The sequence below is a fragment of the Epinephelus moara genome, chromosome 12 (assembly GCF_006386435.1).
Source record: "Epinephelus moara isolate mb chromosome 12, YSFRI_EMoa_1.0, whole genome shotgun sequence".
In the NCBI taxonomy this organism is placed as follows: Eukaryota; Metazoa; Chordata; class Actinopteri; order Perciformes; family Serranidae; genus Epinephelus; species Epinephelus moara.
In genome coordinates, this window is record NC_065517.1 from 43144257 (window position 1) to 43157510 (window position 13254).

General features: G+C 46.3%; 1 protein-coding gene across 1 annotated transcript in view; it reads left to right on the forward strand.

Moving 5' to 3' along the window:
- Window positions 1-13254, forward strand: part of LOC126398241 (kinesin-like protein KIF26A) — a 73497-nt gene that overhangs the window by 22494 nt on the left and 37749 nt on the right. The window contains exons 4-7 of the mRNA XM_050057404.1: window positions 6846-7041; window positions 10076-10288; window positions 12223-12316; window positions 12462-12736. Of these exons, the coding sequence (XP_049913361.1) occupies window positions 6846-7041; window positions 10076-10288; window positions 12223-12316; window positions 12462-12736 (778 nt within the window). The remainder of the gene's footprint in view (window positions 1-6845; window positions 7042-10075; window positions 10289-12222; window positions 12317-12461; window positions 12737-13254) is intronic.

A 13254-nucleotide genomic window follows, 5' to 3' on the forward strand; every position in this document is an offset into this window, starting at 1 on the left:
TTCTACCGTTTTTTTTCCCCGTTAAAGGGTTTTTTGGGGAGTTTTTCCTGATCAGCTGTGAGGGTCATAAGGACAGAGGGATGTCGTATGCTGTAAAGCCCTGTGAGGCAAATTGTGATTTGTGATATTGGGCTTTATAAATAAAATTGATTGATTGATTGATTGAATGGTGAACAATGGTGAACAATGGTGAACAATGGTGAACAATGGTTAGATTTTGCAAATAATGTAAAATAATGGCTGATAATTACAAATAATGGATACCAATGAAAGGTAACTGTAGAAATGGAGAGTAATGGGCAGTAATGGCAAATCAGAATGGCGAGTAATTAAAATTAAGGGTTAATAATGTAAAACAATGACATGAATTATTACCTTGTGGCGCCCTGGTAGCTCCCCTGTTAGTCATGCGCCCCCTGTAGGCCGTCTAACACACAGCCGTCTGCTTCATGTCGTCCTCTGTTTCTCTCTTTCTGTCTTTCTGTTCTGACTCATATAAAAGGACATAAAAACAAAACAAATAAACAAAACGTGTCATTTTGTACCAAACTTGTTAAAACATCTGAAGATTTGAATGTTGCATAAATATTTCATTTTATTTCTGTGCTGTTTTAATTGTTTTGTTTTTATTTGTATTGAACTTTTTTTCTTTTTATTTACTGTTTATAATCGTGATGTGTTCACTGTCCTCTGGTAATTCTGGGACAGGCACTAAAACAACTCTAAGCCAATGAGGTTCAATGTTACACATAGAAATAAAGTTAATTTACATGAAATAACATGAAATAATTAAAAATAAAACGTCACACAGTCTAAAATATTATTAATGATATTTATGATCATTTATAAAACACACAGTTTAATTCAGTTTAAACTTAAGTCATTAAGATGTGACGTTCACTGTGACTGGTTCTTCATCACCACACACACACACACACACACACACACACACACACACACACACACACACACACACATGCTGAGTGTCTTTGAAGTCCAGTGGTGGGGGTGTCTGTCTTCTCATGAAGTATTCATGTAGCATGTCAAGTGTGTGTGTGTGTGTGTGTGTGTGTTTGTTTCACGGCTGCTGTGTGTCGACACGACGAGGAGGCGGGGCTGTGAGGAGAGAGGGAGGAGAGGTGAGGGAGGCAGACAGACGGAGGGACGGACGGACAGAGGGGAGGAAGGCTGGAGCATCGCCAGTGTTTCCCGGCAACAACATCAGTGAGGGGCAGGAATCCTCCCGCTCTTCATCCTCCTGCTCTTCATCCTCCCATTTGTTCCCACCTACTGATTTTAATCCTTTATTCCTCCTCTGCTGCTGCTCTCCTTCATCAACCCCCCCCCCTCCCGTGAGTTAGAGGAGGAGGAGGAGGAGGAAGAAGGGAGGGAGGGGTGGAGAGGAAAAGCATTGCGATACTGCAGGAACAGACTGAGGAGCTACAGGAGAGAAGAGAGAGGGAGAGGAAGAGGAGAGGAGGAGGAAGAAGGAGGAGGAGAGGAAAACCAGAAAGAGAAACAGAGAGGTGAAATTAAGACGGGGACAGAAGGAGGTCGGTGCAAAGGAAACAATGACGGAAAAGAGGAGAACATGAGCTGAAGGAGAGAGCAGCAGGAGGAAAAGGTAAAAGTAAAGACGGAGGAGAAACAGGACGGACGGAGAGGAAGACAGGAGGGAAACGGTGAGGAAAAGGAGGCTGAGTTCAGAGGAAATGAAAGAGGAGCAAAGTGAAGGATAAGGACAGGAGGAGGAGGTGAAGAGGAGCAGATGGAGGGGTTTGGTGCAGTGTGTGTCGGGTGGAGGCAGTCGGGTGGAGAGATGCATCTCTGCAGGACTTTGATACTTTCTGCTGCTTTTCGTGGATCATGTTTCAACAGGAACTTCGCCCCATGTTCTCTGAAAACTTCCTGTTGATTGGACGGACGCTGCAGGTCAGACATGAGACTCAAGGACACGCACAAACAGACGGATGGAGAGTTTACTGATGTGTTGAGGATGGAGTGATACGGCTGTCGGTCTGATCGACAGGCGGACTGAAACCTGTTGGAACATCGCCAAGAAATCCCCAGAGGAGTTTGTTGGGAGGAGCTGTAGTCATGCAGACGTCACGGTGCAGATGATGATGAAAGGAGGTGTTTGACACATTTGGACTCGTCTTTTTGACTCAAAGACGAAGTGAAGTCTTGGGGAACTTCCTGAAGGCACTCGGTGAGAATTACTGTGAAAAGAGGTAACAGCTGACTGATGGTCGACCGATGCATCAAAGTCTAAAAGTAGTTTCAACAAACCAGGAGGAGTCTCAGAAAATGTCCAGACTCCTTCAGGACTCTGATCTGTCAGACGTCACTTCAGGGTCACAGAGGTTACTGACAGATGGATATGTTCAGGGTGAACTGAAACTGTTGGACGTGTGTTTGCAGACATACAGAACGATCTGATTGATGACACACACGTCCACAGGACTGTGGTGGGAGATGATCTAACAGATGAAAACAGAAGCAAGTGCAGACAGATGCAGTTTACAGATATTTCATGAATACATTTGAATTGTTGGACTTATTTTTGAGCAACGTCTTTTCAGTCTCATAAATGTCTCTGAGGTCTTTGAGAATGAAGCTGAAAGAAGGACACAGCTGCACAAACACAACTTGAACTGATTCAGAAGTTTTTATCAATGAACCGAGAACATTTTTTTTTAAACTCTCAGATCTCCTGAGGAGTTTGGTGACAGCGACTAGAGTCGTCACTGATGGACGAGATGTCAGGTCACTGATGTTTCAAGAGTGAATTGACACCGTTGGACGATTATCAGATGCATAAGCAAGACTGAAGCCTGTTTGAAACTTGGTGAGGAGTTTGTTGAGACTCGAATCACTTTGACGTCGTCACAGGATCGACGGACAGTTTACAGATACATTCAGGATAAATTTGTGCAGTTTGGATGTTTGTTTGTAGACGTAGATTTTATTGATGAACCTGAGGCCCTTGGTGTCAATGCTCCTGAAAACAGGAAAACACAGGATGACCAAATCGTTTACTCACACATGCAAGTTAAAGTCCTCCGATTGACGTCTCTTCTGGAACAACCCACCTTTGGATCCTTGTTGCCAGAACACATTTTGGGGGATTTTGATGGAATGACTGGTCTAAACTTTTCTGAAAACTTTTCTTGTACCTTTCTGGATTTATCTAGGACTCTACCTGGAGAACTTCCATTTTCTGGATCACTTCTGGCTCCACGTGTTGGTTTTCCTGCTGCCATGTTTTACTGTCGAACATGTCGCTCATGTCTCAGCCTCGCTGGTTTTTACTGATTCCTCTCTTGTTGGATTCAATCTGGTTCTGTGCGATGGTGAATGAGGATGAGTTTGGACCTGGTTCCTCTTCGAGGTGGAGAACTCTGAGCAGATAATGGACTGGAAGGAACTGTGAGTATCACTGTCTCCTCCACAGTGTCCGTCTGGTTTCATGATCTTTATGTGTCGGTTGGTTGATTTCAGAGTTTGAAACAAGCCTCAGGTTTCAGGATGTTGATGTGTTCAGAGGAACAGAGAAGACGGTGTAGAAATAAAGTCCATAAATCTAGTTTAGTGGAGACGACAGGAGGTTTAACTGTAAAGAGAGATCGTTGGCGGAGCAGAGGGAGAGTTAACTTTAATGTTAGCTTGTAAAATAACACAAACTCTTTCCTCTTTATGTTGAGCTGCAGCTTCACACACTCGAAAAGGAAGTCTTTGTCTTTTTATGAGTCTCTGAGGTCTCTTTGTGGTCCAGGCTCTTCAATATATTACAGTCTCATTATTAACCCTGCGAGTCTCTCTGAGCCCAGTTCAACCAGAAGGTTTTCCTCATCTCGTCATGTCTGCATCCTTCACCAGAAACACTGCTCACTAATAACTGACCACATAGTTATTGAACTCTGAGTTTGTGCTCGTCTGACTCCTCCACAGTTTCGTCGCTTTTCTGCTCCAGTGTTATTTTTCTCAGGCTGGATGTTTGGTGCAGGAGATGAAGATACGAACAGTCGTCAGGCCCAGGCCCAGGCCCAGGCTCAGCTGTTTGATCACTGTGGAGGTTTTAGTTTGTGCTGCTGTTGAACTTTGAGGTGTTTCTACATTTACTCTGCACACTGATTCAAATGGGTCGGACATAATGTTAAAATCTCTGTGTGATGCAACACGATTTAACTACGTCCTCCAACAGTTAGCCGATGTGAACGTACGACAAACGTCTCTGTAACAGACTGAAAACAGACAGAAACTTTTATCTGCTCAGTAACAAATTGAACTTTTCACTCTTTGTGTCTTTTCATTGTTTATTTAATTTACGACAGATTTTTAACAGAAGATTCTGTTCGCATCTCGTTCTGAGGCCCCTTTAACTCTGTCTGCTTAAATCCTCCTACAGACTGTAAGATGTTATCAGTCCTCTAAGTTTAGTGCAGTGACACTGTGTCACATGGATCGACTATGGTACGACATCATGTGTGATGTCTGCAGATTGTACAATGACAGCGCCGACTGAGTCACAGCTTCACATACTGAGTGATGCTTCAGGGTTATTATTGCAACTGTGCAGGGCAACATAGAGGGAACATTAATACAATGAATAAGACTAATTAATAAAATGCCCAAATAAATGTTGAGAAAATGTCAGAAAAATATTCTTAAATTGTCCAAAAAGTTTTGATAAAATGTCCCAAAAAAATCTCAAAAAATGTCTTACAACAACCTTAAGTTTACTCTGCATTATATACAGCAGTGTGTGTGTGTGTGTGTGTGTGAATGTGTGTGTGTGTGTGTGTGTGTGTGTGTGTGTTCGTTGGGGCTGTCCACATACTTTTGGCCAGACAGTGTGTTTTGAGCGCACCACAGAAGAAGAGACAGGGAATAAAAAGAGGAGGAGCTTAAATCAACACACAGCGAACTGCCCTTAATGAAGTGTAAATGTCAGCACTTTATGCACACACACACACACACACACACACACTGTCACCTTGAGGCGCTGCAGTTTGTGTTTGCAGAGTTTCTTGTGATAATTGTAACACTGTGTGTGTGTGTGTGTGTGTGTGTGTGTGTGTATTCCCTGAGGCTGTACACTCTGCTGTCCTTCATGGACACTGTATAATTACACACTCTGTTCTCTGATTGGACTCAGTGAGGAGGATGGAGGGATGAAGAGGAGGAGGAGGAAGAGTCTCTTCTTCTCTAATGATGTCAGATCTCAGTTTGAGCCTCCTCGACCCCCCATTGAGCCTCCTCCTCCTCCTCGTCCTCCTCCTCCCCCCTCTCTGTACTGTAACAGGCAGTCTGCAGGTCAGCCAAGGTTTTTTTCAGATTAAAGTTAAAGTCTTCTTCCTGTGGACGATGTCAGTGACTCACATTTGGAGCCTCTACAGTCCAGTCCCTTTGGAACCAGCAGTAACCCTTCAGACATGGTACCTAGACCCTCGGTCTGTTCAGACAGTCCTCTTAAATGTGGGCGGGGTTGTTGTCACTCACTGCTCCGTCCAGCACTCGCTGTATTTCCTCATCAGCGGTGACACAGATGGAAGTCTGCACCTGGTTTATCGTCCACAGAACGAGGCTGCACGCCCACATTTTCAGAACAAAACAGAACAGGCTGCAGTGAGAGTCTCTCTCCATGGGATATTTAAAAATAGCAGCTTTGTGCATTTAGTCCTTCTCAGGCAGAATGAGCTGGAAAATATCGTCCAAAACCTAATATCATACATGGCTGGTACAACTCCATCATTACTTCAATCAGTAGAGACAGAGGAATAAAGTAAAGATAATATTTAATACAGAATATGAGTGAACCGATGAACAGGTGATTTGTGCTGATGAAGATTTATCAAGTCTTTGGACAACAGAGGAGATATTTTCTAATCGAGGGACGTCTGAGCGACAGCAGGTTCAATCCCCACCGTGGAGTCCAGACACTGGTGGAAGGGGTGGCTGATGACTCTGAAACTGATGACTCTGAGGATGATGACTCTGAGGCTGATGAGTCTGAGGCTGATGGGTCTGAAACAGATGTCTCTGAGGCTGATGAGTCTGAGGATGATGAGTCTGAGGCTGATGAGTCTGAGACTGATGAGTCTGAGGCTGATGACTCTGAAACAGATGTCTCTGAGGCTGATGAGTCTGAGGCTGATGAGTCTGAGGCTAATGAGTTTGAGGCTGATGACTCTGAAACAGATGTCTCTGAGGCTGATGAGTCTGAGGCTGATGAGTTTGAGGCTGATGGGTCTGAAACAGATGTCTCTGAGGATGATGAGTCTGAGGCTGATGAGTCTGAGGCTGATGGGTCTGAAACAGATGTCTCTGAGGCTGATGAGTCTGAGGCTGATGACTCTGAAACAGATGACTCTGAAACAGATGACTCTGAGGCTGAGTCTGGGGCTGATGAGTCTGAGACTGATGAGTTTGAGGCTGATGACTCTGAAACAGATGACTCTGAGGCTGAGGAGTTTGAGGCTGATGACTCTGAAACAGATGACTCTGAGGCTGAGTCTGGGGATGATGAGTCTGAGACTGATGAGTTTGAGGCTGATGACTCTGAAACAGATGACTCTGAGGCTGAGTCTGGGGATGATGAGTCTGAGGCTGATGAGTCTGAGGCTGATGACTCTGAGGCTGATGACTCTGAGGCTGATGAGTCTGTAAAGACTGGGTGGTGATGGGGAGGTGGAGGGCGTGCACAACTGCAACAAAAAATAAATAACCATGTTTAAAATGATGAGGTGATTGGCACACAGAGAAGGTCAACCTATGATAATGGTGATGATGATGATGTTGTTGACTGATGAAGATGATGTCTGACTCTGTGTCTCTGTCCTCAGGGCGGCTCAGAAGCTCAGTCTGTCCCGCAGGAAGAAGTCCCAGCCGGGCGCCGGGGCCACATCGCCCGCTGAGGCCTCGGGGCCCTTGCTTTACACTGGGGGCTTCAGCGGGGCCCTGCAGCTGTCCCCACCCGCCGTCCCACCATGCCTCCTCCGGGCCGGATCAAAGGTCAAGGACACCCCGGGGATGGGGAAGGTATGAGGTCATGTAGTTACCCAGAATGCACTGCAGCAGCTCAGATTCTCAGCCTGCTGGAATCTCATGAATCCAGTCCAATCCACATCGGCCGGGTGGCAGGCTGTGGGAACCGTCAGTGGGTGGTTGGGTGGAGTCAGTGGGTGGGGGTCACAGGGTCATCTGGATGAAGGAGCTTCCTGTTTGAGTATGAAGGAGCTGACTAATGATGATGATGATGATGATGATGATGAAGCAGTCTTTATTCAACCTGTTTTTTGTCATTGCGCTGCTGACCCCTGATCGCTGCAGGCATGATGTTCTCAGGTTGTTCATCTGTCCTTTTCCATTCTGTTGAGTCAGATATCTGTGAAGGGACTTGAGGGAACAAATGTCCACTTGGACTGAAGAATGAACAGATTAGAATTAGGTTGGTTTTGTCCATAACTGAAGAATTCATACACTAATTCTGACCAAACTTGACACAAATGTCTAACAGGATAAAATAATGAAGGTCAAAAGGTCAAAGGTCAGCTTGACTGTGACATCATCATGTTTTAACGTCATATCTCAGGAACAGAAGGGGAGACATTTGGTCAGATACTGAATTGGTGACTCTAATCTTGAAACTGTGCTGATTGTATAGATCTTCTGTGTGTGAAGCATCCATGTTTTCACTGACATGGATGGAGACTGTCAGAGACAGTGGACTGGTGGGCGGAGTCATACAACCACAGGGTGGACTGGTGGGCGGAGTCATACAACCACAGGATGGTGACTCTAGTTTACAGTTTAAAGAGTAAATATCATTTTTTGATTTGAAACGTCTCAAACGTCCTGTTGGAGACGTGGACCCGTCCTCCTCCGGTCTGATGTGAGAGCAGATCATCAGGATGTGGTTTCAGGCTGTAATGAGCTGTGTGTCCTCTGGGGGACGCTCTCAGGACTTGAGACTGTCCAACAGGGCAGCTGTCTGCTGTCAATATGTAACACGTGTAGAGACGTGTGTTTGGACTCACACTCAGCTGCTGGCTGCAGATCAGACGCTCGGCTGTCACTGAGCATCCTGCTGCCAGGTCTGCTGCTGTAGGTGCAGGTTTTGGTCGGTCCAGACGTGTCATTCATACATACGTGTCGTACACAGTGTTCCCACCGGTCTCTGAGCCTCTGTCTCACTGAGCTCGTCTCCTGCCGGACTGTTGGAGCATTAACCCTTCTCGTACCTGAGGTCACGATGAAACACGTCCTGCTGCAGCACGTCTGCAGTTCAACAGTCTTGACTCTTCAGCTTCGTTTTCCTTCATCTGTGACCCAGCAGATTCTCCAGGATGCCACAGGACTCTGATCAGACCTGAGGGACAGTTAACGAGCCGCAGCAGACAGGAAGAGGAAGTACATCAGTATGTTCATTAGAGTGGAGGAGTTCTGCTGCAGCTCAGACCTCAGCCAGCCTCAAGACCTGCTCATGTCATTATCAGAGGCCGTACACATGCCGTGTCTTTATCCGCCTGGAATATGTGAGGTCAGACGCTGGGCGCTACTCTGAACTAATTTTCAAGGGCACGGTGGCAGGTTGTGTCTGTGGTTGCTAAGCAACCATAACCAGCACCATATCACAGCCTGTTAACCTGAAACCCTGAGGTCAAAGCTGATCTACTTCCTGTGTGTCTGTGGGACAGATGTGACGCTCTGACAGCTCTGCACTAACATGATCAGCTTCTCCTCCATATTTATCACACACTGATATTTACTGAAGAAGGAAAGATATCTGTCAGCTGTGATTGGTTGGTCCTCGTCACATGACATGTCGTGTGAGCTGCTGTGTTCCATAAGTTGAACCCAGTTTATCTCAGGGTGCAGCTGTTGCGCCCTGAACAATAGGCCCTCAGGAAGATGTGTGCGCTGCGACACCGTTGCTCTGGCGTCTGAGCGCCTGCTGCGCGTCTGCATTGAAAACAATGAATCTGAGGGCGCACACAGCGCAGCATGTTTACAGCTCCTTAAAGTTCTCAGAGGAGACACTGCAGGTGATCAGGTTTAAACTAACAGATTTCACCAGGAAACTTTCTGATTCCTCTCATTAAGACACTTATCATTATTAATGACAAGTTTTCTGAAGTTTGATGTTAAAATATGCAAATGAGGCATCGTCTCGTTAAATGTAAACTTTCTACAAACATCAGTCTGAAGTGAAACAAACTTTAAAGGTGTATTTTGGATGTTTCTTTCCTTCTTAAGCATTTTATTTTACTTTTTCTTTAATCATCGTTTTTCTGTCTTGTCCTCTCATTCTGTCTTTCATCAGTTGTTTTTACACCAGCAGACGTCACCATCTTCACTCTGTCTCTGTGACTGAACGAAGAAACTGATTTCATCTTCTGACGATTCTTCAAATCTTTAGCAACAAATATTCTGTGTTTAAAAGGAGAAAATAAATCTTTAATTTCAGCTGAAGAGTCAACAGATTTTTATTTCAGATTGAATCTGATGTCATCATGTTGTGTCACAGCTCAGACTCTGATTGGTCCCTGTCTGTCACTAGTGATATTATTTAGGTGAAACAAAGTGACGACGCTCCTCTTCAGCTCTTCATCACATATTCAGAGCCACAGCTGCTTCACAGACTGCAGGTGTGTCTGCTGTAGATGAGCGGCGTCCTGCGTGCGGCCGCAGTAACTGAGGAGCTGATGATTCGCTCCGCTGGCTCGCAGCGACACATCATTTAAAAACTGCTGCGTCTCAGATTGTTTTTGGCTTTAAACCTGACCTCGTCACCGCCGCCGAGCGCCAACTCAGCAGCTCTGTGACACACCGATAAAAAACCTTCAGAGAGCCACAGCACGCCACGGCGGGCTGATCTGAGGACGGATACAGCAGCTACTGCAGGTCAGAGGTCAGGAGGTCGGGACGTTGGTCACACTGTGGTCACAAACTGCTCCTGAGGGTCTAATGACACCAGCTGATGATGTCGACATTCATCAGACTGCTGACAGTGACATAAAGACACCTGCCGGTCCCTAGTCCTCTCTGACGTGGACTTCCTGTCTGTCTCCAGGTCAGAGTGATGGTCCGGATCTGTTCGGTCCACAGCAGCGAGTCTTCAGAGTCCATGTCCCTCCTCAAAGTGGACGGCAGGAAGAAGCTGCTGACTCTCTGTGAGACGTCAGCCGGAGGACAAACTGCCGCCACCACCACCCAGAGACGATCCTCCGCCTCCGCTCCAAAGACCTTCACTTTCGATGCCATCTTCTCCCAGGATGCCTCACAGGTGAGACGGGACAGAGTCGGCTCTGCTTTAGTTTAACCCTCAGAGACAGATACACACCAGGAGACACACACTTCCCGTGTCCTGATGTCAGAGTGAAACTCGCTTCAGTCTGATCAGTGACAGCTTCACACTTCAGCTTCAGACACTTTACTAACCTGCTCAGTCTGTAACTCACACACTGATAGTCTGAGCTCTTCATCACACACAGTGTGTTTTTAGTGTGTGTGTGTGTGTGTGTGTGCGCGTGTGTGTGTGTGGGTGGGTCTGATTGCTCAAACACACGCTGACGTTCAGCCTCCTGCTGAGATAAACGATCAGATGATTCAGGTTGTGTTTCAGAAGCAGAGCTGCAGGTTTCAACAGCTGACTGTGGAGTCTGTGTCATCTCCTCTTGTTATGTCTTGATACTAACATACTGTGACATCATCACATAAAGTCTGGGATCATAACAGGAAGTAACCTACAGCGTCACACAGTAACACAACGTAATGTGGATCACAGTGACTTATTGTGACTCAGGCTGCGTTCACACCTGCCCTGTTTGGTTCGGTTCAGTTGAACTCAGGTGTGTTCAGTGCGGTTCATTTGTGCAGGTGTGAACACACCAAACCAACCAGACTGAGACCTTCTTGAAGAGGTGGTCTCAGTCCGGTTCCAAAGGAACTCTGGTGCAGTTGGTTTGTGGTGAGAAGGTGTTCCGACCTGGATGTGAAGCAACTGCAGTCACATGACACATTGTTTGGGTTAAACATGAGCATGTTACAGTCCTGGAGGATTATTAATGTGCACCTCCTCCTGTACTGCCTTAATATGCACATTCAGCACATCCAATGCATCAAAACATTGTTTTCTAGTTGGAGCCGCGCCTCGTTTTCAAACTGTATGGTTTGACTAAAATGAACAATGACAGCAATATAGTCCACGATGAGCAGCGCTAAAATCAACCTGCGTAGTTGTCCCTCCATTGTGACATTAGAAAGTGTCACATTTATCTTGCAAGTGTACTCTTCTTCAACGTTTGCTTTACTTCCTGGATTTTTCCCACATGGAAATTCTGACCAATCAAGAGCAGCTTTCTCACACAAGGCATTTGATCTGGTCCTCTTGTAAATGCTGCCGTGAGAACACGAACCAACTCTAGGCAATTATACAACTTTGGAACAACGTGAGTCCCTGATTCAGACCAAAGGAGACCACTCTAGGGCTGACAGCAGCCTGAACATCAGCTGAACTGAGTCATAATGTGAGGTCACTGAAAATATACAAACACAACTAAGTACTTTATTTTTTTTATTTAACCAGCAGGTCTAAAAGAACAACTTCCTGTTTACAGTAGAAGCTGGGCAGAGTCGTGGATCATCATGTGATATAACATGAGCTAAGGTATTGAATTATAATGAGCTGTGAGGTCATGGAGACGAGGCTGCAGATAATCAGTGCTGATGTTCAGTCCAACAGGACGACCTTGGTGTGACATCACGTTTATACAACAGATCTACAGGTGCTGTTCGTCAACAGTGACGACAGGTTCTGATTTATTTGATTTATTAGATAACGTTAATAAAAAAACTTTATGGGTTAAAAGTGACGAGACGACTCCATGAGAGCCGACGAGAACAAACATCAGGCACACAACAGTATGTGTGACGCACGACGTGAATCTCCGCCCCCTCAAACAGAATAAATCGCACAATATGGCGGAAGCTTCATTCAGGCAGAGAATTCAATCTGAGCATAGATTTTGATTAAACATGACATGATGATGTTCAATAACTAGAACTAGAAGAAAGGTTTCGTGACATGACCTGAACAGTTAACGTGACGTCACGTGTGCGAACACATCCCATCATGATACAGTGTGTAAACTTCCTCCCTGTGAGGTGACTGTGCTCTGACGTGATTGGCTGACACTAACTGGATCTGGCCCCTGATAGGCTGAGGTGTGTTCAGGGACGGTGGCAGAGGTCATCCAGTCGGTGGTGAATGGAGCAGACGGCTGCATCTTCTGCTTCGGACACGAGAACCTGGGTAAAACACTAACTGAGACACACACACAAACACACACAAACACACACACACACACACACACACACACACACACACACACACACACACACACACACACAGTTACCTGACCTGTCACATGACCATTCTGTTGACTCCGCCCCCTCAGGTAAGACCTACACCATGATTGGCCGGGACTGCTCCACCCAGAGTCTGGGCGTGGCTCCGACCGCCATCTCGTGGCTGTTTAAGGTGATCGAGGAGCGGAGGGAGAAGTCTGGAGCTCGTTTCTCAGTCAGAGTGTCGGCTGTGGAGATCTCTGGTCGGGAGGAGACGCTCAGCGACCTCCTGGCTGAACTCTCCTCTTCCTCCTCAGGGGGGAGCCAGCAGGAGGCCCTGGGGCCCACAGTGTCCCTGAGAGAAGACCCCCTCTGTGGATCCCAGGTAGGTCATCCACTCCCTCCTACATCATCTCTTTCTTTCAGAGGCAGCGGGGCAACAACAGACTCACAAAATACCGCTGCTTTGTAAGTGGGCGTCGCCGTCAGACACGGACGCATGGAGGCGCCCTCAGTGGTGGTGTGATACACACCGTGCAGCAGCAGTTAATAATGCCACCAGCAGCTCCTAATATAAAGAAAGTCCTTGGGTGGATGGGTCGGACAAACATTGACTTTCACCCAGGAGGTTGGTGTTCACTTCCTGTAAGACTGTAAAGCCAAACCCTGTTCTCTTTTACTAAACCCAACCATATGTGTGTGTTGGCTAAACGTAACCATGTGTGTGTGTTGGCTAAACGTAACCGTGTGTGTGTGTTGGCTAAACGTAACCACGTGTGTGTGTCGGGTAAACGTAACCACGTATGTGTGTCGGCTGAACGTAACCACGTGTGTGTGTGTTGGCTAAACGTAACCATGTGTGTGTGTGTTGGCTAAATGTAACCACGTGTGTGTGTCGGCTAA